The sequence below is a fragment of the Notamacropus eugenii genome, chromosome 2, assembly GCF_028372415.1.
Source record: "Notamacropus eugenii isolate mMacEug1 chromosome 2, mMacEug1.pri_v2, whole genome shotgun sequence".
Classification (NCBI taxonomy): Eukaryota; Metazoa; Chordata; class Mammalia; order Diprotodontia; family Macropodidae; genus Notamacropus; species Notamacropus eugenii.
Window position 1 is genome coordinate 473,672,677 of NC_092873.1, and position 21,749 is coordinate 473,694,425.

A 21,749-nucleotide genomic window follows, 5' to 3' on the forward strand; every position below is an offset into this window, starting at 1 on the left:
GGCTACAAGCCAAGACCAAAGTGGAGGAAGTGTTGGTGCATGTTTTTCTGTTTGCAGATGATTGTGCACTCAATGCAGCCTCTGAAGCTGAGATGCAACAAAGTATGGATCAATTCTCTGCTGCCTGTGCTAATTTAGGCCTAATAATTAACACCAAGAAAACACAGGTGCTCCATCAGCCACCACCACACCATCCACACGTGGAACCATCGGTTACAACAAATGGGGAAGTTTTGAATGCTGTGAAGTTCACTTACCTTGGGAGTGTACTTTCCAGGGATGTACACACTGACAGTGAGGTTGATGCATGCATTGCCAGAGCTAGCTCAGTGTTTGGGAGGCTCCAAAGAAAAGTCTGGGACAGAAGAGGTATTAGACTGACTAGCAAACTGAAGGTCTACAGAGCCGCTGTGCTGATCTCATTGTTGCATGCTTGTGAAACATGAACAGTCTACTAGCACCATGCCAAGAAACTGAATCACTTCCATTTGAACTGTCTTAGGAAGATTCTGAGGATCACCTGGCAGGATAAGGTACCAGATACTGAAGTCCTTGCTTGAGCTGAACTGCCAAGCATTCAAACTAGGCTTCAGAGAGTGCAACTCCGATGGGTTGGCCACATTGTTCAAATGTAAAATGTACACTTGCCAAAAAGACTATTTTATGGAGAACTTGCATGGGGCAGGTGATCACATGGTGGTCAGAAGAAGTGATACAAAGACACTCTCAAGGTCTCTCTCAAGAACTTTGGATTTGACTGTGCAACATGGGAGACACTGGCTCAGGACCACTCATCATGGAATGCCCACATCAGAAAGGGTGCTGTGCTCTTTGAGCAAAGCAGAATTGAGATAGCACAAAGTAAATTCAGGATGTGCAAATTTGGGATATCTACCCCAAAAACTCATCCCAACCTGTAGTAGAGCATTCTGAGCTCGTATTGGTCTGATCAGCCATAGTCGGACACTCTGAAACTTCACTTTATTATGGTGATGTCATTTTGATCCTCTTTGAAAACGGACAACAACCAACCAACTCTAAGTAAGCTAGGGATTTTGAGTAGAGGGAACTTGAATAGAAATAGTTTAGGGATTTTGGCAGGTAATCATTGGAAAGAAGGGGAAAGACTAGATCATAATGTCATTTTGGAATGGACAGTATTAGGGATGATATTAAGTGGGTATTCACCTGGAACTCAGCCATGCTCATGACAATGCTTTTTATTCCACTCAGTCAGTGAAGGTACTTATCTTTGAGGTTGCTTCCTTGTCTGATAAAATGTAATTTGGAACTGGACCTTAAGCATAGCGCTAGGTTTAGCTGATTCCATCTAATCTCTCTGTCACTCCTGCCCACTCACCTGTGCTCATCTAGATCCATAAAATCATCCTCATCCCTAGGGACCTGAGGGCAGCAAAACCATCCCCACTTTTGGACCCGAGGTCACTGTTGCCCCTTTACATTTCTGCTTCTACTCCACTCTCCACAGCTGCTGGCACCATGATCTGTAGGAAATCAAAGACACACAGTTTAGCCCATGTATCTCCTGGTCTGTCCTGAAAAAACCTCAACTCATTCTTTCCCTGTAGGTATTCAAACTAGGCCACAGTGCTCACTAAAATGGATCTACCAACTGCAAGAAAGAAGCCTGAGAGCTTCGAGATAGAAGAAGAGGATACTCTGGGAATATGACAGATTATGGAAGAAGGCTGCCAATCATATCACTGTACAAATGGTCCCAGGTAAGCTTGGGTTAATTCCATTTTAGCTTTGAGCATAGACTCAAGGGCAGCCCAAGTGAAATAACAGAGGGAAGGATATGGAGGAAGTGGCCAGATTCACAACACAAAAGGACTCCTCTAACAGAGGGTCCTGGTGGCAGGAGCTATGAAGTATAATCACAGAAGTCACTGGCCTCAAGAGTAGTATCTTCAGGGCTCTGAAATGTCTATTTCCTCCCCCACCTCCACCTTGGAGGCCTATTTCAGTCAGTCATTAAACATTTGATAAATGTCTACTATATGTCAGGTATTGTACTAAATACTGAGGTAAAGAAAAAAAAGCAAAAGGCAATCCCTATCCTCAAGGAACTCATCATCTAATAGGGGAGATACCAAGCAAATAAATGTCTTTTTTTTTTTCAAAAAAAGAAAAAAAGAAAAAAAAAACCCAAGGATTTCTCATACATTGGATTATAGGCCTTGGGCTCAGCCAAGATGTAATTCTAGTTCAATCAAGTTCAGAAAACATTTTCATGTCCTGTTTTGTTGCTAGGTAATTAATCTTAGAAAATTGTTGTATCTTCATCCAGGTGATCCTCTCTAATCATGGGTGTCCCACAGGGCTCTGTCCTGGGTCCTCTTCTCTTCTCCCTCAATACTATTTCACTTGGTGATTTCATCAGCTCCCTAGGAATTAATTACCATCTGTCTGCTGTTGATTCTCAAATCTACTTATCCAGCCTTAAACTATTTGCTGAGTAGCATCTCCAAATGCCTAGAGCCCTCAACATCCTCAACATGTTCCAAACTAAAGTCATTATTTCCCAAACCCTCCCCTCTCTAGCCTACTTTCAGGGGTACCTCCATCCTCTAAGTTAGACTTGTAATGTAGGTGCCATCCTTGTCTCCACTTCCTCTCAACCCCTATATCCAATAACTTGCCAAGGCCTTTGTAACATCTCTCTAATATGCCCCCTCCTCTCCTTTGAAACCACCAACCACCCTGGGACAGGCTCTCATCACCTCATGCCTGGACTGTTGGAATAGCCTGGTCTCCCTGCCACAAGTTTCTCTCCATGCCGGTCTACTTCCACTCAGTCAACAAAGCGATCTTCTTCAAGTTTGGGTCTGACCATGCCACTCCTCTACTCAAACTCCAGTGGCTCCTTATCTCAGTAATAAAATATAAAATCCTGTCTGGCATTCAAAACCCTTCATTATCTGGGCACTTTCTACCTTTCTAGCCTTCTTATGCCTTACAACCCATCATGTGCTCTGCAAGCCAGTAACACTAGCCTTCTTCCCATTCCTCAAACAAGATACTCCTATCTCCCAGTTCCAGGAATTGTTGCCAGCTGTCCCCCGTGCTGGGGATATTCTCATTCCTCATCTCTGCCTCCTGGCTTCCTGGAGTTCCTTCAAGTCCCAGTTAAAATCTCCCATTTACTAGGAGCCATCTTTCCCAATCCCCTTCAATTCTAATGCCTTCCCTTTGTTGATTAGTTTCAGTGGATCCTGTTTATAGCTTGTTTATACACGGTTATTTGCACAGTCTGCCCCATTAAGACTGTAAGATTGTTGAGAACAGGGAATGTTGGCTTTTTAAAACTTTTTTTTCTGTCTCCAGCAGTAAGGTCAGTACCTTATACATATCTAGTGCCTAATATGTGCTTGTTGATTGACTAGTGTTTTTAGTGGAAGAACTCTCTCCTACAATGCCCACATTCAGGTCTCAAACAATACTATATAGATGGCCTGATTAGTGGAAATAATGAATTCCCTGAAGTGGTCAAATCATTCTAATTTGTACTGCATACTTCCATTGGGCTGGGATCAAGTATTCAAATTTTACCTCATTATAAATTCAGATACACAGGACCACTTCAGAGGATTACTGTCACTAAATGGGACTTAGCTGCAGACTATACATAAGCTCTATTAGATGTACCTAGCAGCTAGTCTCTACTAGAAAGCTAGAAAAAGTACCAGCTTGTATGGCATGTTAGTCTATTGCCAATAACATAAGCATTCAAAGACTGTGTTGGGGAAATGAAATTTTTGCATGTAAAACAGTTACATATGGCAGTAGTCATTTAATATTTGCTGCAGGCATGAATGGACACTCAGATTTAGCTTCAAACACACTAACTGGACGAAAGGTTTCACTGGGGTGAGGAAAAAGAAAAACAGTGGGTCTGAACCCTTAGCTTTCTAGGGGGAAGAAAGGTCCTATAAAAATGTTAAATAGCAGTGCCCACAGTTAAGAAATAGTCTGTCCCCACCTACCTAACATTCCATTGAGGTTGTGATGTGAGAATATGAAACCCCTCCCAACCACTATTCCCCCCTAACACCCACTATGTTTCTCAATTCTTCAGGAAACAGCTTTGAATTTCAAGACACCCCCTTGAAGATGCCTAGTTCTACCCACTCGAGCTTCTTCTTCAGACTCACTTTCTCTTCTAATATACAGGCTCCATATTTCCCCATTTTGATGTTAGTTCCAATTTCAATGTTTTTCCTTTTGGGTGGCTTCTTTTTCTTCCCTGTCTCTCCCTGACAGCTTACTCAGAAGCAGAGAAAATGCTTTCAACAGTACACTCTTGTCTGTTTCCAGTGAACAGCTGATTTGTTCCCTCCTCTACTGGTGAACCAAGGATCAAGAGTTAGAGAGGAAGTAGTCCATCCTACCAGAGGAGATGAGCAGGGAGCTTGCCCACAGACAACTTGAGCTATAGGCAAATGATCTGGGAGGCAAGACTATATAAGAAAATATTTCTGAAGTTCCTGTCTTAAGGTGCTAGCATAGACTGACAGTTTCTGAGAGACCTATTCAGGAGGCAGTTTAGCATGGAAGACAATATGCCCCTTCCTCCAGATGAGTAACAAGGACCCAATATTCTCCACTTAAAACCATGAATAGCAAAAACATGGAAACAAAGTGGGTGGCCCTCAAGTGGGTAATGACTGAACATATCATGGTAATATTATGTCATCATAAGAAATGTTGACTGTGAGAAAGATGTTGGAATACTTTTATGAAATGAAAGTATGTATGAAAGAATGAGAGCCAGAAAAATGATATAATGATTTTAATGCAAATGAAAACACCACAAGTTGGTTGAATTCAGATTAAGTGTCATGGCCAATATTGATTCCAGAGACTGATGACACTTTCACTGCCCTTAGAATTGAGTCACCCAGGGAATGACTACTGGTGATGATTGTTCTTGGTACAGTTACGATGCTTTGTTACAAGGGATAGGGGGAGAATTACAAGGGAAGAAAAGGCAGTATTATAAAGAACAGATTATGTGATGTAAAGAACAAAAAGCATCAATTAAACTTGTTAAAAGTGACCATGCAAGGGAATGTTGTCAATTCTCTCTTTTAGTTGGCTTTCATTCATCAAACATTTCACAGATCACAGGACCATAAGTATATAGTTGGAAGGGATTCCTGGGTCATCTAGGCCAGTGGTGTCAAACTCTAACAGAAATGGTGGCAAGGATGGACCACTAAACCACACACAAGGATCCTTGCAGGCTGCATATTGACCTAATTTTTAAAATGTAATGCTATCTTTATTTTATTGTACTTTTGTTTACTTTGTTAAATATTTCTCAATTACATTTTAATCTGGTTTGGTTTTACTAGCAGGGGTTACTTGTTTAGGACAAGTTACTTGTTTAACACTTCTGTTGTAGGCCATACAGAATTTTCTCAAGGTGCTAAAACAGTGTTTTGAAGCTACTGAACAGAGAACAGCACCTTGAAATTCAAAAGGAGTTGTGAACCTGATTTGTGGCCAGGCTCTAGCTACTGATGTTTTATTACCATCTAGCCATCTGGAATCTTCCGTGCTTTCTAACAAACCCAGCAGGTTCAGCCTGCTCAGCAGAAAGAGGAAATGGTTGTGGGCGCAGTCAGTTCCCTTCGCTTACAAAATAGTGATCTTTCCCCTCCTCCCAATCTGTCCCCACCATTAATAGAGAGGGCAATTGAAGAAATGACTTTCAAATTCCTTCACCACCTGTGCATTCCATCCAATGGCTGGGTCTCAGTTTTTTCTTCTAGGTTGGCTGAGTTGAGTTCCTCTGACACAGCTTGAAACTCAGCATTTCCAAAGAGAATGGCTTGCTGATGTGCTCTTAGTATTTTGTGGTCTGAACTGTTCCAAGGTGCAGTGGAACATGTGTACAAGTAGCCCTGAAAAAAAAAAAAAAACAACCCAGAAATTAAGCTGTCATTTTGTTTCACGAGGCTATATCTCATGATGCCCAGTCCCAATCAGATCTGAGAAAATGATTTGACCCCATTGTGGAGCAATTGAGCACACAAGACTTCTCTAGCATGGGAAATGAAACTGGCAATGGGGACTAGACAGAGTCATGGAACAATGACTAACAATTCCTATGTCATGAGTAGCTTTGGGTAGCTGATGCTTATATATCATAAACATACATCCTGTTTACTGACTGGTTACCTTATGCTCCTGTATATCCCTAAGCTCCATCTTATAGGGAGTAGTCTCATTTCTTTTATAGCTCACCAGTTTTGTGTGTGTGTGTGTGTGTGTGTGTGTGTGTGTGTGTGTGTGTGCATGTGTGTGAATGTTCTGAGTATGTGACAAAGATTCATGTGACAAGCTACATGGGATAATGAATAGGGTACCACACTGAAGATTCAAAACCATATCAATGATCAGATATTGCATCTAATATCAGTTGGGTCACCTACTTCACAAGCAAAGGGATAGGGATCGAGGCTGGATTTCTCTGGTTTTGAGAACTCCTAGGTGAGAAGATTTCTTCTACCAGTGCTGGTTAGCACCTTTTCTACCTTCTCAATGAGGGCCACTGCTAGGGGCTGATCAGGTCTGCACTTTCTGACTCCTCTGTCTCTGGTCCTGTCATTGTGCATTCACATGTGCCAGGTCCTTTGCTAAGTGCTAGGAATACAAAAAAAACAAAAAACAAAAAACAAAATCAAAACCCCAAAAGACATCAAAATACAATTCCTGCCCTCATGGAACTCACAATCTAATAATGAGGAAGACTATGTAAATAACTAGGTACAGACAAGATACAGAGAGGATAAAGGTAATTTGAAAGGGGGAAGCTATTAGCAACTGGTGGGATCAGGGAAGGCCTCCTACAGAAAATGCAAATTGTGCTGAGTCCTGAAAGGAACCAGAGAAACTGAGAGGAGGAAGTGAGAGGACAGCAAAGTCAAAGAGACAGAAGATGGTGTGTCCTGGCTGAGGGACAAGTAGGCTAATATAACTGGACTGGAAGGTATGTGAGAAGCTAGAAGGCTAGGAAGGAGCCAGATTGTAAAGAGCTCCAGATGTCAAATAGTATTTTATAGTTAATCCTGGGGGTAACTGGGAACTACTGGAGTTCCATGAGCAGAAGTATGGGGACTAGACAGTCATGGAACAATGACTAACAATTCCTATGTCATGAGTAGCTTTGGGTAGCTGATGCTTATATATCATAAACATATGTCCTGTTTACTGATTACCTTATGCTCCTGTATATCCCTAAGCTCCATCTTATATATGTATGCATGCATGTGGGCATACATGTACACACGTGTAGAGTGAGCACTATGATTAGATCTATGTTTCACAAGAAAATCACATGGCAGCTGAATGGTAGAAGGATTGGAGTAGGGAGAGCTGAAGCAAGATCAATTGAAAGCTGTCACCTAGTCCAGAGGAGAGGTGATGTCAGTAAAAATGACAAGATTTGACAATGGACTAGATATGTGGAGGGAGGGAGCAGTCAAGGATGATACTCAGGTTGAAAGCCTGAGTAAGGGGGAATATGATGGTACTCTTGAGAATAACGGAGAAGTGTAGAAATGGAGAGGAAAAATATATTGGCTTCTGAACATCTTAACTATGAAGGTGCCTATAGAACATCCAACTCGAGATGTTCAAGAGACAGTTAAAGATGTGTGACTAGTTCAATGTAGAGACTGTGGCAGGATATAAAGATCTGGGAATCATAGAGATTATAACCAAACTCATGGGAACTGATGAGATCACCAAGCAAGACAGCACAGAGAGAAAAGAGAGAAGGGCCCAGGACAGAGCCTTGGGGAACACAAAGTCTGAGGAAGATCCAGCAAAGGAGACTGGGAAGGAGTTGGACAGGTAGGAGAAAAACCAGGAGAAAGAGGTACGAGGAAAACCTAGAGAGGAGAGAGTATTTTAGGAGGTGTTCAACAGCATCAAATGTTGCGAAGAGATAAAGGATGCTTAGATTTGGTAACTTTGGAGAGACATAGCTGACATTGAAGTTAATTGCAAAAAGGTGATTGAAATGAGTGAAAAGAGGAAGTTGTAAGAGAGCTCTCCAAGAGCGTGTTTAGCTGCAAACAAGTACAGAGATATAATATGATAGCTAATAAGGATGTGGTGGACATGATCTTGCTTGAGGGTAGCAGCAAAGAAACAGATAGGCAAGAGATTGAAGACCATCACTTTCTTCTTTAGAAGTTTGCGCTATCCAATTTGTTACCCAATCAAGATCCTGTTGGCCATTAGCTAGTAGGCACAACAATATTTGCCTTCCTTCCTCAGTGTCAGTGCCCACCTCATGATTTTTCCACAATTCCTGCCCCCAAACTATAGGACTTCAGTATGCATAATTTCCTCAAAAGTCCAAATTCCATAGTTTTCATTCAACCTTACTCAATTCCCACTACCAACTCTGTTCCACATCAGCCACACACAGATGGTCACACACTCTTGCACACTCATCTTCACCTCAGCTATTTTCCACCTTGCCATCAGGGTATTAACATGTCCTCTCCTGAGGCAGTGGTACTATTGAGATAATAACTGATCTTAAGGTAAAAGGTGAAAAGGGAGAGGGATGAAAGGGGCAGGTGTAGTTTCATGGAGTTCAGGGATGAGTTCAGGGATGAATTCAAGGTTATCTAGTGCAACTCATTCATTGCATAGATGAAGAGACTGAGACTTATAGAAGCTAAGTGAACTGCCTTAACTTTAATCCTAACAAAGCAAGGATGTCATAAGTATCACTGAGACCTACAGTAGTGTGGTACCACTGGCTGAAGTATTTATTAGGCACTTACTATGTGCTAGACCAGGGGTTCCCAAACGTTTTTGGCCTACCACTGCCTTTTCAAAAAAAAAAAAAATTATTCAAAGTCCCCCTGGAAATCTACTTTCTTTAGCCCTTTAAAAGTTTTTTTTTTTAATTTGCACTATTTCAAAAAAATATATAAAATATTTTAAAATGACATCTTAAATTTAATAATTTATTGTAAATTTGTGGGGGTTTTCCTGCATTGAAATTTTGATGCTGCCATATTGCATCATGTAACTGTATAGTATCGTATTGTAAACAACTACACACCCATATTCCTGCTGATGCATGGTGGACTTCCCAACAATGCGCAAGGCACACCCACATGTCTGCCAACATTTGCTTAACACCTGTTGGTGGACTTGACCACTGACTGGTTCTAACTAGCATTTTGTGTGTTTATTTAGAAAATAATGTAATCACCATGACTTTAACTCTGTTATACAACAGATGAAACATACATGTTTTTTCAAAATTTTCTTCTCTTCTTTCCTTATGCTTCCACTGCCCCCTTATTTTTATCCAACACCCCCCTCCTCCCAATTGCACTGGAGGCTACTACCACTCCCTCAGATTGTTCCAGTGTCCCCAGGGGGCAGTACTACCCACTTTGGGAACCTATAACCTTTTGGAAAGCTAGACTCTCTGCTAAGGGCTGGGAATACAATTACAAGAAAAATAGACAATCCTCCTACTCTCAAGGATCTTATGTTCTCAAAAGGAAGACAAAACACAAAGGAGAGCTGGAATGTGTTTCTACATCAGTATACTTTAGGTCAAAAGAAACAGTATGAGCAAAAAGAGGAGGGGTGCCATCGCATGTGAAGAAGGCATATACATAAGAAAATTCAGAAACCAGAGGAGAGAAGCATTTGGATGGAGAGCATCTGGATGAAAATCAAGAGGCAGAAACTGAATTGATTTTGTCATTGGAATATCTATATAAACCCTACAAACAGAAAGGGGGAACACATGAGTAATTTAGGAAATAATCAGAAGCCCAGAGTTCTGCTATACAATGGGGATTCAATAAATTCAGACACTTGCCTTGTCTCTCTTTCCTCTCTCCCCCCACTTCCAAAGTAGAACTAATAAGAATATTCCAACTTGCTTTAATCATAATGCAATTTCATTCTTCAAAAGGTAGAAATATCAACAAGGGAAAAAAGTTCTCTCCTAGAGACCTTATTCTCATTAATTAGGAAGAAACTGGTTGCTGTGATACACCTAATGGGAAGTATAGGGAAAGAGAGAACTGTATCTCAGAATTTAATGATAGGAGCGGGGAGTCAGGTACAGTTTGACATATACCTTGGATCTTGGGAAAGCAAATTTCAAAGGGTTCAGCATGCCAGGTAGGATTCTCATGACCTAAAGTTCTCCAAGAGGAGTTTATACAAGAAGGATAGAAAACTGAAGAACGCAATTCTAAGGATACAAAGGGAAATCATTCTAATGAGGGGAAAAATGGGAACTGACCACAAAAAGACTGGATGTATGGTACAGTGACCAACAAACTTGAGATTTTTAAAAAGAAATAGAGGAGAAGCAGGGAGAGGTTACAGTGGTTAAATACAGCATCGCATGAATGAATAGGGTCAGAGCAGCTCACAATTCAGAACAACAAAAAGAGCTTCTTATTGGTTTTTTTTAAACTGTTGGGGGAAAAGGGAGAATTAAAGAAGTAACCTATGCTGGTGGTAGACAAGATCATAATAACTGAAAACTTCAAGAAGGTAAAGCTGCTTAGTTCCTATTTGTAGGCACTTTCTGACACACTATAAATCATAAAAGAAAACATGGAGCTGTCTTGATGAGTTCAGCTCACTCAGTTCAGGTGAGCTACATCTTCAAGGACTGATATAACTTGCAGAAGAGATGGCTGCATCACTATCAATGATCCCTAAAAAATGTCCTGCAGCCTGAGAGAAGGGCAAATGTCCTGATTTAAAAACAAAAAAAGAGCTTAGAGTGTACAAACTATGAATTGGTGAGTTTGGCTGATTTCTAGCAAAACTTTAATACACCATATGAATGAAAGGGTCAGAGAACATCAGAAGAGAAAGTCATGATCAAAGGGTAAGCATCACTTCATTAACAACAGTTCATGCTAGACTAACCTTACTTCCTACTTTGGAAACGGTTACTAAACTGGTAAAGTCATATAGTTTATCTAGATTTAAGCAAAGTAAAGGTAATCTATCACACTATTCTTGGGTAAAAGATGAAGAGATGTGGGTTAGATCGTAGAATCCAGTGGATTTGGAACTGATCTGCCAGCCAGACTCAGAAAGAGTAAGTCATTAACGATTCCATGTCAGCTTGGAAGTCAAAAAAGCATCTCTGAGATACCATGTTTGGCCCTTCGCTGACTTAACATTTCCTGTTGATGACTCAGATAAAGTCATAAATAGTAAACTCACCAAATTTGCACATGAAATAGAGCAGAGCAGAATGGTTTATAGGGAACCTGCAGCCTCAAGGCCACATGTGGCTCTTTAGGTCCTTAAGTGCATTCCTATGACTGAATCTAAACTTCACAGAACAAATCTTTTTATTAAGGGGATTTGTTCAGTGAAGTTCGGATTCAGTCGAAGGGCTACACTAGAGGACCTACCTAGAGGGCTGCAGGTTCCCCACCCCTGACACAGATAACAATAAGGATCCAAAAAGACATGACAGGCTAGATCATTAGGCTGAATCTAGTAAGATGCAATTTAACAGGGATAAATGTAGATAAACCAGAGTTCAAAAAACTCAACTTCACGAATACAAGATATCTCGTAGGGAGAGTTGGATGAAACTTTGAAAAAGTGCTGGTGCTTTTGGTGCATTCAAAGGGTCAGCATTTTGATATTGAAAGATCGTCACTGCTTCCTGGAATATGGAAGTGATTCTCCTTTTATCAGACATTTGGAGTGTTATGCTGTTCTGGGCAGGACACTGATAAACTTGGTAATGTCTAGAACAGTTTCTTGACCTGGGGTTTGTGAACTTAAAACACAAAACCTGTTAAATCTACTTCAATATGTAATTCCTTAATAATATTACATATTTTATTTATGCATTTAAAAAGATGCTGATATGAGGTCCATAGGCTGCACTGAACTACTAAAAGAGAAGACTAATGTGAACATAGTAACTGTGATTGAAGGGCCATCATGAGGAAGGATTTGTTCCCTTTGGCCCAAGAGGACCAAATAAGGATCAATGAATGGGTAGAAGTTGCAAAGGGAAAAAATTTAGGATGGCAAGAATATCTTCCTAACAATGAGAGAAGCTCAAAAAATGGAAGGGGCTATCTTGAGATGCTGAAGGTTTCCCCTCAAGAGAAATCTTTAAGCCAAAGATGAATGACCAAACCATGTAAATTGTAGTGGGGATTGGATGTGTTGATTGCTTAAGTCCTTTCCAACTTGGAAATTCTGATCTTTCAATAAAGGTCAAAATGAGCTAAGGCTGATAGATAACTAAGGTCAGCAAAAAGGGTTTGTTATTGTCATTCTCAGTCATAATAAGGAAAAACTGAGAATCAAAGAAGAGCCAAAGCATCTACTTGAACTGACTGGAAGGCACAGAACAAAAATGCTAATAGGAAGTTGAAATCAAAGCCAAGGGTGGAGAAAGAAAGAGATAATGTTGTTGCCCTTTATGAGTTCAAATCACCTATTCCAAATGACTAAGACTAAAAACTGATATCTAACTGTTGACTAGGGTCAGTGACACCTGCAAAATATGGCACAATAGGAGATGGGGCAAGGGCAAATGTCCAAATTGTTGAGAAAGGGAAGGAAATGGGAACCTGCATACTGTAGCCAAAGAACTTGACTTCTACATTTCTGACAAAACTCTGGAACGCACTGATAGTGAACATTTAGATAAGGATGACAAAAGGCCAGCATAGCTTCCTCAAGAAGGATTGTGCCAAACTTAGTTTATTTTTTAAAATAGATTTCTTGGAGTCTAGATTAATAAAGCAAGGTGCTGCTGTTGATAAGGTTTACCTAGATTTTAATAAAATATTTGAAAAAGTCTATCAAGCTATTTTTGTGGAGGAGGAGGAGAGGCGGGAGAAAATGGAAAGATGTGGTTTAATGAAGGTACAACTTGATGGATTAAGAACTGATTAAATGGCACAACCTAAAGAGTACTCACTAATAGTTTGATACTAACTTGGAAGATTTCCATTGGAGTGACTCTGGGATTTGTGCATAGTCCTCTGTTAAGGATAGAGGGTCATGCACACTTACATTTTTATCAATAACTTGGATAAAGGCATACAAGGGGTCTTTATTAAATGATACAAAGCTTAAAGTAAAAAAGCTTAGAGATACAAAAAACAAAGCTTAAAGTTTCACTAACACTGGATAATAAGTTAGGGTTCAAAAGAAAGTATACAAGCTAGAATACTGAGCTGAATATAGTAAATGAAATTTAATAGGAATATAAATGCAATGCCATATGTATATACATATATACATATATACATACATATGTATGTGTGTGTGTGTGTGTGTGTATGGAGAGAGAGAGAGGAAGAGGGAGAGAGAGAGAGAGGGAGGGGGAGAGAGAGAGAGAGGGAGGGGGAGAGAGAGAGAGAGAGAGAGAGAGAGGAAGAGGGAGAGAGAGAGAGAGGGAGGGGGAGGGAGAGAGGGAGGGGGAGGGAGAGAGAGAGAGAGAGAGAGAGAGAGAGAGAGAGAGAGAGAGAGAGAGAGAGAGAGTTCCTAGGAACAAGATTAGGGTGGGGGCCAAGGTGGATGGTCAGACAGCAAACTTGTTTGAAGATCTAAGTATTTCAGTGGACTGAACATTCAATAAGTCAACAGTGGAACATGGCAACCAAAAGGTAAAATTAAATTGCATCTAGAGAAAGGCATGGCTCTTCCTAGAATTAAGAGGTGAAAGTCCTACCATCTTCTGCCTTAATATAGAGTTCAGTTGTGCGTGTTGCATTTTAGTAAATATTGTGAAGCACCAGGGGAAGAAAAACAGTATAAGGGTTTTAAGTTTATGTCATATGAGAATCATGGATGGAACTGGAGATGTTTAACCTGAACTGTCAATGAGGAACAGAATAACTGTCTGAGATTAGACCTACTTTGTTTGGTCCTAAAGGGCAAGCTTCAAGGAGGCAAATATAGGTAAGAATTTCTTAAAAAAAAAAAATTCTTTTTAATTTGAAAATTAATGTTTACATTAAAAAGTTATCCAAAAGTGAAAAAGGCATTCTGGGGAAAAAGTGGGTTCTCCCTCATGGGAGGTCTTCAAACAAAAGCTAAATGGGCACTTATCCAGTATCGTTTGGAGGGATTTTTGGTAGATATCTTGATAGAGAAAGGACAGACAGTTGATGATATGTCTTTCAACTCTGAGGTCCTATTCTTTCCTGCCTCATTCTCCTTAAATAATAACCCTAAACAAGTAAGTATGAGTGATAGTTGTTTTTCTTCTCTCAGTAAATTTCCCTGTAGCCAAGCAGAAGTCATCAAACCCCTCAAGCCCTCCTCCTACTGACTTTAGATATATTTTCAAAGTTCTGTAGAAGGAGCTTAGTGTTTGGTATTGATGGTGGCTGTTTCTCCCACTAATTTTGTTTAAAGCAGGGGTGGGCAGGTGACCACAGTAGCAGAATCTTTAAGTTTCTCTTTTTTCAGTTACGCTTCAAGGCCTTAAGAAAGAACAATTCTTCTGTTTTATGTAAATGCTGTAAAACATTGACTCCTCAAAGGCTATCCCCCATTAATGGTTAATGGATCATGCTATCTAAGAAGTATTATGAATGTATATATCGATGTACGAATATACTCACACTTTCCTACTGGAAGAGAATGTAGTATAAGATTACTGAGAATTTATTTCTTTAGAATTCCTATAATGTCCTGGTTCTTGAATTCTCCATCTCCTTAATCTATTGAGAACTGCAAGTATAGTTGCTTTATATAGTGTAAGAAAAAAAAAATAGAAGAAACAGTACATGCTGTTTAATCATTCTGTAATCCTCAAATACCATAGGGATTACTTGACACTTTATTGAACAATATCAGAGTACTTTAGGAAATTATAAAAAACTACCAGGTTGTTCGCATGAACCTTTAAAAAGGTGCAACTCCCAAAGACTTGCTATTACAAGTAAAAACCCAGCATCCTTAAATGTGCATGTGCCTCGCTGTGGCAAGAAACGAACCTGCAATTAAATAACATTGTCAGTATTTGGTATTTAGTTTGGTATTCAGCTCCAGTCCCAAGGTGCACTTACCTGTAAATGACCTGATTGTGTCACTAGGGAAACATAAAGTCACCAAAATTATTAGGGCCATTAGCGCTGACTTGTTAAAACTGTACAGCTAAATCTTTACAACTAATTCAACCACATAGACTTTCAAAAAGCAAAATAGTGATTTATCATTAGTGACTTCTGAGAGTCTAACAGAATTATAAATTCAGAACTAGAAGAGTCCTCAGAAGACATTCATCAAAGTCAATTTCATTTTATAAAGGAACTGAAGTTCAGGGAGGCTGTGACCTGTTGAAGGTCACATGGCGATGGAAGCTAGATGTGAAGTAAGGACCTCTGACTCTGTTTGAGCCAGTGCTCTTTCCAGTTCCCCATAGGGCTTTCTAGTAGATTGATAACACTGACTTTTACTAGTCCTATGAGCAGTGAAATACCAAGCATAGAAAGAGGAAAACTTGAGTGTGTTGATTTATAACTCAAATAATATACTACTGGAATTTCTTCTGTTGTTCTCACATTTTAAATGTTTGGTAACAAGTAATATCTTTCAACTCACGTAACCAAAAATTTAACATAACAGAAAAAAAGCATATCTAAGAATTAAATAAAGTTATTGTCTCCTTAAATATGTAGAGTTTAAAATGTCCCTAGAGAAGCCAGTATAGAAAGAAGAACTACATAAGGATCAAAGAAAATCAGAAAGTTAGCTTAATAATAGAAAACCTGAAATTATTAAGTCAAATTAGTACCAAGCATTTATATACAATCCATATAAATAGTTAGTAGAATGAATGTTGGGAGTGTTTAACTTAAAAAAAAAATTAAAGACATTAAATTAATAAAGACAAGTGTTCAGATTTATTTGGAAATTCACAGTTTCTAATGGCACTACAGCTCTGTAGTTACATAAATCTTCTTTCCACAATGTTGAATGCTGCACTCAGATGATATTTTCCCATCCTTACCTCATTCTAATTTGGACCTCAATTCACTGTAATTATTATAAAACTCAGGCCCTCTTGCTGTGAATGGCTAAATGTACAGACTGACCAACAAAAATTACATCTCTCAGAACGTACTGGTAAACTAACATGAAAGCAGCAAAAAAAAATTTAAAGGCCTTAAATAAGTCACATTACATACAATACCCAGAAAAGGCATCAGATCTGTTTTAAAAAAGGATACTACTAAAAGTGCTTAATAAGTTAAAACAGCCTTACAAGGAACGTGATGCTGTTAGACCTCTCAACACAAAAAAGAAAAAGAAAATGCTTTCTCCAACTTCACTCACCATTGCACATTCACACCCCCTATGGAATAAGTGTAATCCAAGTATACAACTGCTGCCAAAATTAAAAAAGAAAAGTACAAAAACAGACAAAAAACACACACATCCAAACATCCCACCCTGCACATTTGTAGCCAATACTAAAGCAAACACATTATGGAATAATTCATTCAATCTTGACCATTCAGACAAGGATCGGCAAACTCCCTGGCATGCCTGTTTACATTTGGACTCTGCAAAGATAATATCATTTTACGCTATTCCTGGTCACAAGTTGCTTTTTTTTCCTTTGCCAAATCAATTTCACCAAATTTTGCATGTTTCAAAGGATTTGTGTTCATTGTGAACAGTCAGAATTCAAATGTAGCCAATGAGTACCCATAATGGTAGTTAAATATCCTTAAGGTAAATCTATAAAGAATTAGTTTGGGAATAATGGTCATCTGCAAAGTCCTAGGTGGTCCACTTTAAGCTTATATCATTCAGTTTCCAAGGATAAAGGAATTCATTCTAAATCAAGTAAATGAAGACACCATTAACAGCATCACGACCCCCCTCAGAGAACAGGCTTTCTGGCCCTGCAAGTCTTTCATATTCCTTGGTGAGTTTGCTACACAGAGATCTTCCAGGCAGATCTCATCTGGTCTTCACTGCTCAAACACACATGTACAAGCTGAGCTTCAGGCACAGGCCCCTTGTAGAGCAATGTAGTGTATACAGCTTCACAAGAGCTTACGTTACCAAAGAAATCAGAGGACAGAAACAAGTTTCTCTTTCTCTCTCATCTTCCAGTGGCGTTATAAATAGACACAAGGCACATCAATATGGGAAGGTGCAAGAAACAGGAACAAAGCTGAAGGAAGAGCATTAGGCTTTCATTCCTATTCTAGCCAAGGAACTGGGTTTCCAAATTACCTTTGCCCCAGTAATTAACCTGTGAAAAAAACATCTTTATAAAATGCCTCCCGTTGTCCAGGTAGGAAGTGATTAGCCTTGTAAAACTGCAGCTCGTTAACCAAGATTGACACAATCCCATCTACTTAAAAAGGCAGAAATCATCATTTCTGAATCCTTTTCCCGTAAGTTTTTAATGCCTCCCTAACCCGCCCCCCCACCCCAGCCCCTTCAAATACCACAGACTTCTTCAGAGAACAACAAAAGTCTCCAGTATGAAAAATTCTGCTAGTTTTAAATGTGTCCCGATACTGCTGTGACACCAAATGTTCCCACTGTGATCTCCTTGTTTCCTTTGATGAGGTCGTGCAGGCTCGGCATTGAACCTGACTTAGTCTGAATGAGTGTTTTTATCAACTTTCCTTGGTCTTGAACTCTAGATCGCCTTCGTTTTAAAGCCCTCTTTTCAGTTTTTGTTTTTTGGGTCTGTCCATTACACAAACTTGTGCAAGCTGAAATGCCACAGAAATAGGATTCTTCTGACTGTGAGGAGGTCTCTGAGCTTCCTTCAGATGGAGGACCCTTGTAAGAAGAGTGATAAACCTCTCCCATATTAGAGAAATCTCTCTGGTTCGTAAAGGGTTTCCTTCCTTTAATGTCTCCATTGGCTATAGGATGCGATGTGTCAGCTGGCTTAACAGTCTCAATTTTTTCAGTTTTATATTTGCAGCGTTTCTTCTACAACACATACACACAAAAGAAAACTGGCATTAGAATTTCAAAAATTAGGTAGTTGTTTATCTGGAAGAACTGAATCACTGTGGGATAAGTGCCATCTTCTGGTGCCTGGCACACAGTAGGCACTTAATAAATGTTTAATGATTTGAAAAGCAAGAATGCATATAAACTGTTAACCATGTATAACTTTGTATAACTTTGTATAACACTAATCTTTTAAAAATAACAGATTTTAAACAAGTTGCTATCTCTGGCTAAATAACTGTCATTAATAATGATTGGGTAACCACACTAATAACATTAATTCTCATAGTCTATCATCTATAAAACAAGATTCCATTTCACATTTTTGTGAGGGGATGGGTAGTATTGAACTGGCTTATTTTTATATCTAAGACCATACGAATCTATTTCTTATCTCCCAACTCATAATACACTAAATGTATTCCATAAATGCAAAATTACCTTTTTTTCTGGTGAGAACTTCAGTGGTTCTACGATGTATAAATCATCTGGGTCTACTACAAGGAGAAAAAGAGCAGATATAAAAATGAGAGCTAACAAAGATGCAATTAGTCACTAATCTTGCACAACAATTGTAGGAAGGTTTTTAGCCTTGACCTAGTAAGATCTTTAGCAATCTAATTCACTGCTTGTGCTCATAACAGTTTAAAAAAAAATTATTTGTAATAACATAAAATTGTTAACACACACACACAAACACATGCATGCACACAAAAGAGCTAAAGAAAAACTTCAAATAAGGCTTCCAATTCAGTCGATTTCGAAATCTGTGGCTCAATGCGCACCCGTACTATGACACCAGGAAGCACTTAGGTTTCCTCAGAGTCAGAGACACTGCTCATTAGCTGTGACCTGGCAAGTTTCCTTAGAAAAGTTTATCATTTAGGAATCCCCTCCAACATCCCTGTCAGGCTATCTAGTCCCTGCTTGACAGTAACAACAATAATTACCATAAAACTAATGCTAATACTTCAAAGTTTACAAAGTGCTTTATAAATATTATTTCATCTTAACTTCACAACAACTCTTGGAAGCAGGAGCTAATATTATCTCTATGGTACCGATAAGGAAACTGAGGCAAATCGAAGTGATCTGTCTAGGCCGGGTCTCACAGGCAAGATTCAAACTCAGATCTTGACTCCAATCCCAACTCTTTATACCTTATGCCACCTCCCTACCCTGCTTAAATATTTCTGAGATAGAAGTCATTATTGCAAGATGGGCCCATACCATTATAATCTCCATCCAATGGTTCCAGAATAATGTAAACTTTTTAGAAAGTTTATCATTCCCATTTCAACCACATCATGTCTAAAAAGCAGACACAACTTTTGCTGTAAACATAATCTTTCAATTTATAAGTATTATCATTTGCCACAGATGTCACTATAAAGGTGAATAAATATCATTTTTTTCCACTTGCTTCTGGAATTATGGCAAAAAAGGTCAATTTCTAAGTTCAGGTGGGCAAGCAGGAAGGCTTTCACATCCTTAAGGTACCTAATGTGACCCTCAGAAAAAAAGCCTAAAATACACAAAACAAGGGATTATCCCATAACTTAATTATATATCCTGTTATATGTGTTTAAATACAAATAGAAAAGTAAAATTCTACCCTATGACTGACTTTTGCCCTGTTGTTTCTCAGTCTGAAGAATGCCCAGTAGACTCTCCTGACTTACTGAAATCCCTTTTGACTCTTTGTTCTGGAAGCTGAAGGAAAAAAAAAACAGCTGGTCTACTTATTTTAAAAAGTAGGCATTTGCTAAATTAGTACTTAAGCCTTATTAAAAACAACCACAAATATTAAACAGAGAAGATACAGCATAAAAGTCCATCCTCATATATTTTCCCCCAAAAGAAATTATATTTTAAGGTCTGGCAAGTATTGATTTAGTTTAATAATTACCTAGGCTATGCGCACATACGAGGAGGACTGATTTATAACATGACTATAATCAATTAATATTTTTATATAACCTTGAGAAGGACAGGAAAAGAAGCAATAAAAAGGTACAGAACTCGTCCAGATTTATATCACAGATAATAGACTTTTGGATTGGAAGGGACCAATAAGATGCTGACCAATAAATTTACAGATGAGGAAAAAGAAGTTTCAGTAGGTTAAATAGGTTGGCCAACATCACCTGACTAGTTAAATGGAAGCCACAATTAGAACCTAAGAACCTCGGCTCCTGGCTAGGTACACTTTGTTCTTTATACTCTTTATAAGTAACTGGAAAAAATAAAATACTATTTGAATTGGGGGGGAAAAAAGAAAATGACATTTATTGAAATTTTAAACCTGCCTATCTACAAAAGAAGTATGTGTTAGAAGCTGCTAAAAGATGACATCTGCTGGTGAGCCAGTAAACTCCTGACTCAATCTCTGGATTTACAGGACAAAGTCAGAGAAGATAATTAAGCTATGAAATATGATGTGACAGTGATACATCATAATTAGAAACTAATTTTATGTCTAATGATCTTTCTGCTTTAGAAATAGTAGATTCTTAAACATATCAGTAATATATATAAAACTATTTTTTCACACACACACACACACACACACACACACACACAGCCTACCTTCTCTGCCAGTTAACTGAAGAGATTTAGATCTGATAAGGGGAAATGAGGTTCTTCTTTTTAAATTCAGATCATCATAGGAGGAGAAACACCTAAAAAAGTTAAGAATCATCAGCATGTACAAAGAAATCAGAAAATCACAAATAACTCTGAAATATTTGGGCTAGATAGTGGCTAATTAGAATCCTACAAAAATTTCATGAGGTCAATGCCACAGGAACAGTGTACATTTAAAGTTTTTTAAAACCACATCTGAATATCCTTTCCGTGACTAAATCTTTTAAAATTAACCAACCAAAAAATTTCAAGTACCTACTATGTGCCCAGCACCATCTTAGGTAGTGGGGGTCGAAGTACAAAGAATGAAATCATCTCTTTTTTCAATTAGCTTATATTATCTAAAAAGGGAGATAAGTACACATAAAATATAAACACATAAATATAGTTATATCTCCACGCACACACGCACAGCAAGTTTGGGAGGCAGAACATTAGCAGGTGGAGAGAATTCAGAAAAGACCTTATGCAGAAGAGAGCCTGGAGAGACTGATGTGCACTGGTGTTAAGTGGGTAGTACCAGGAGAACATTATACGCAGCAGCTGCAGTATGTGAGGACTGCTTCTGACAGCCTGGGCCTTCACAGCAAGGCAAGGACCTAAAACATTCCCAAAGGACTCGAGGCAAAATGCAGAATGAAGCAGACTGTTTTCTCTTTCGTGATGTTAGGGTTTGTTTAGTTTTACTCATGCTTTCTCCCATTCATTTTAATTTTTCTATGCAACATGACTAATGTGAAAATGTGTTTAATAGAATGTATGTGTATAGCCCTTATAATATTGCGTGCCTTCTTGGGGAGGGAGGTGGTAGGAAGGGGAAGAAAAATGTAAGACTTATGGAAGTGACTGTTGCTAATTGAAAACAAATAAATAAATAAATCTGGAGGAGAAAAAAATAAATCCCACCTGGTCATAGTTAAAAAAAAAAAAAGAGAGAAAAAGGAGAGGGACTGAGTTTCATCTTAAAGGATGAGAGGGACTCTTAGGAAGAGGTAAGAAGGCAGTGAATTCAAGGAATGAGGGATGGCCAGTGCAAAGGCCTAAAGATGGGAGATGTACTGTCATGAGTGAGGAACAAG

General features: G+C 38.9%; 2 protein-coding genes across 8 annotated transcripts in view; both read right to left on the minus strand.

The window, feature by feature from the left end:
- The window catches only part of FASLG (Fas ligand), a 29,416-nt gene extending 13,629 nt beyond the window's left edge, over positions 1-15,787 (minus strand). The window contains exons 1-3 of the mRNA XM_072648606.1: positions 6,564-15,787; positions 5,755-5,930; positions 1,361-1,505 (exon numbers count right to left, since the gene is read on the minus strand). The gene's annotated coding sequence lies outside the window, so the exon portion shown is untranslated. The remainder of the gene's footprint in view (positions 1-1,360; positions 1,506-5,754; positions 5,931-6,563) is intronic.
- Positions 15,788-15,915: 128 nt separating this feature from the next.
- The window catches only part of SUCO (SUN domain containing ossification factor), an 86,816-nt gene continuing 80,982 nt past the window's right edge, over positions 15,916-21,749 (minus strand). For 5 of the 7 annotated variants that reach the window (XM_072648602.1, XM_072648601.1, XM_072648605.1 and 2 more), the window contains 3 exons: positions 20,614-20,705; positions 18,466-18,521; positions 15,916-18,000 (listed from right to left, as the gene is read on the minus strand). In XM_072648602.1, the coding sequence (XP_072504703.1) occupies positions 17,557-18,000; positions 18,466-18,521; positions 20,614-20,705 (592 nt within the window). In that variant the 3' untranslated portion in view covers positions 15,916-17,556. Of the gene's footprint in view, positions 18,001-18,465; positions 18,522-19,639; positions 19,738-20,613; positions 20,706-21,749 lie in introns of those variants that run through there. The other 2 variants (XR_011975662.1, XR_011975663.1) reach the window with 2 other exon arrangements.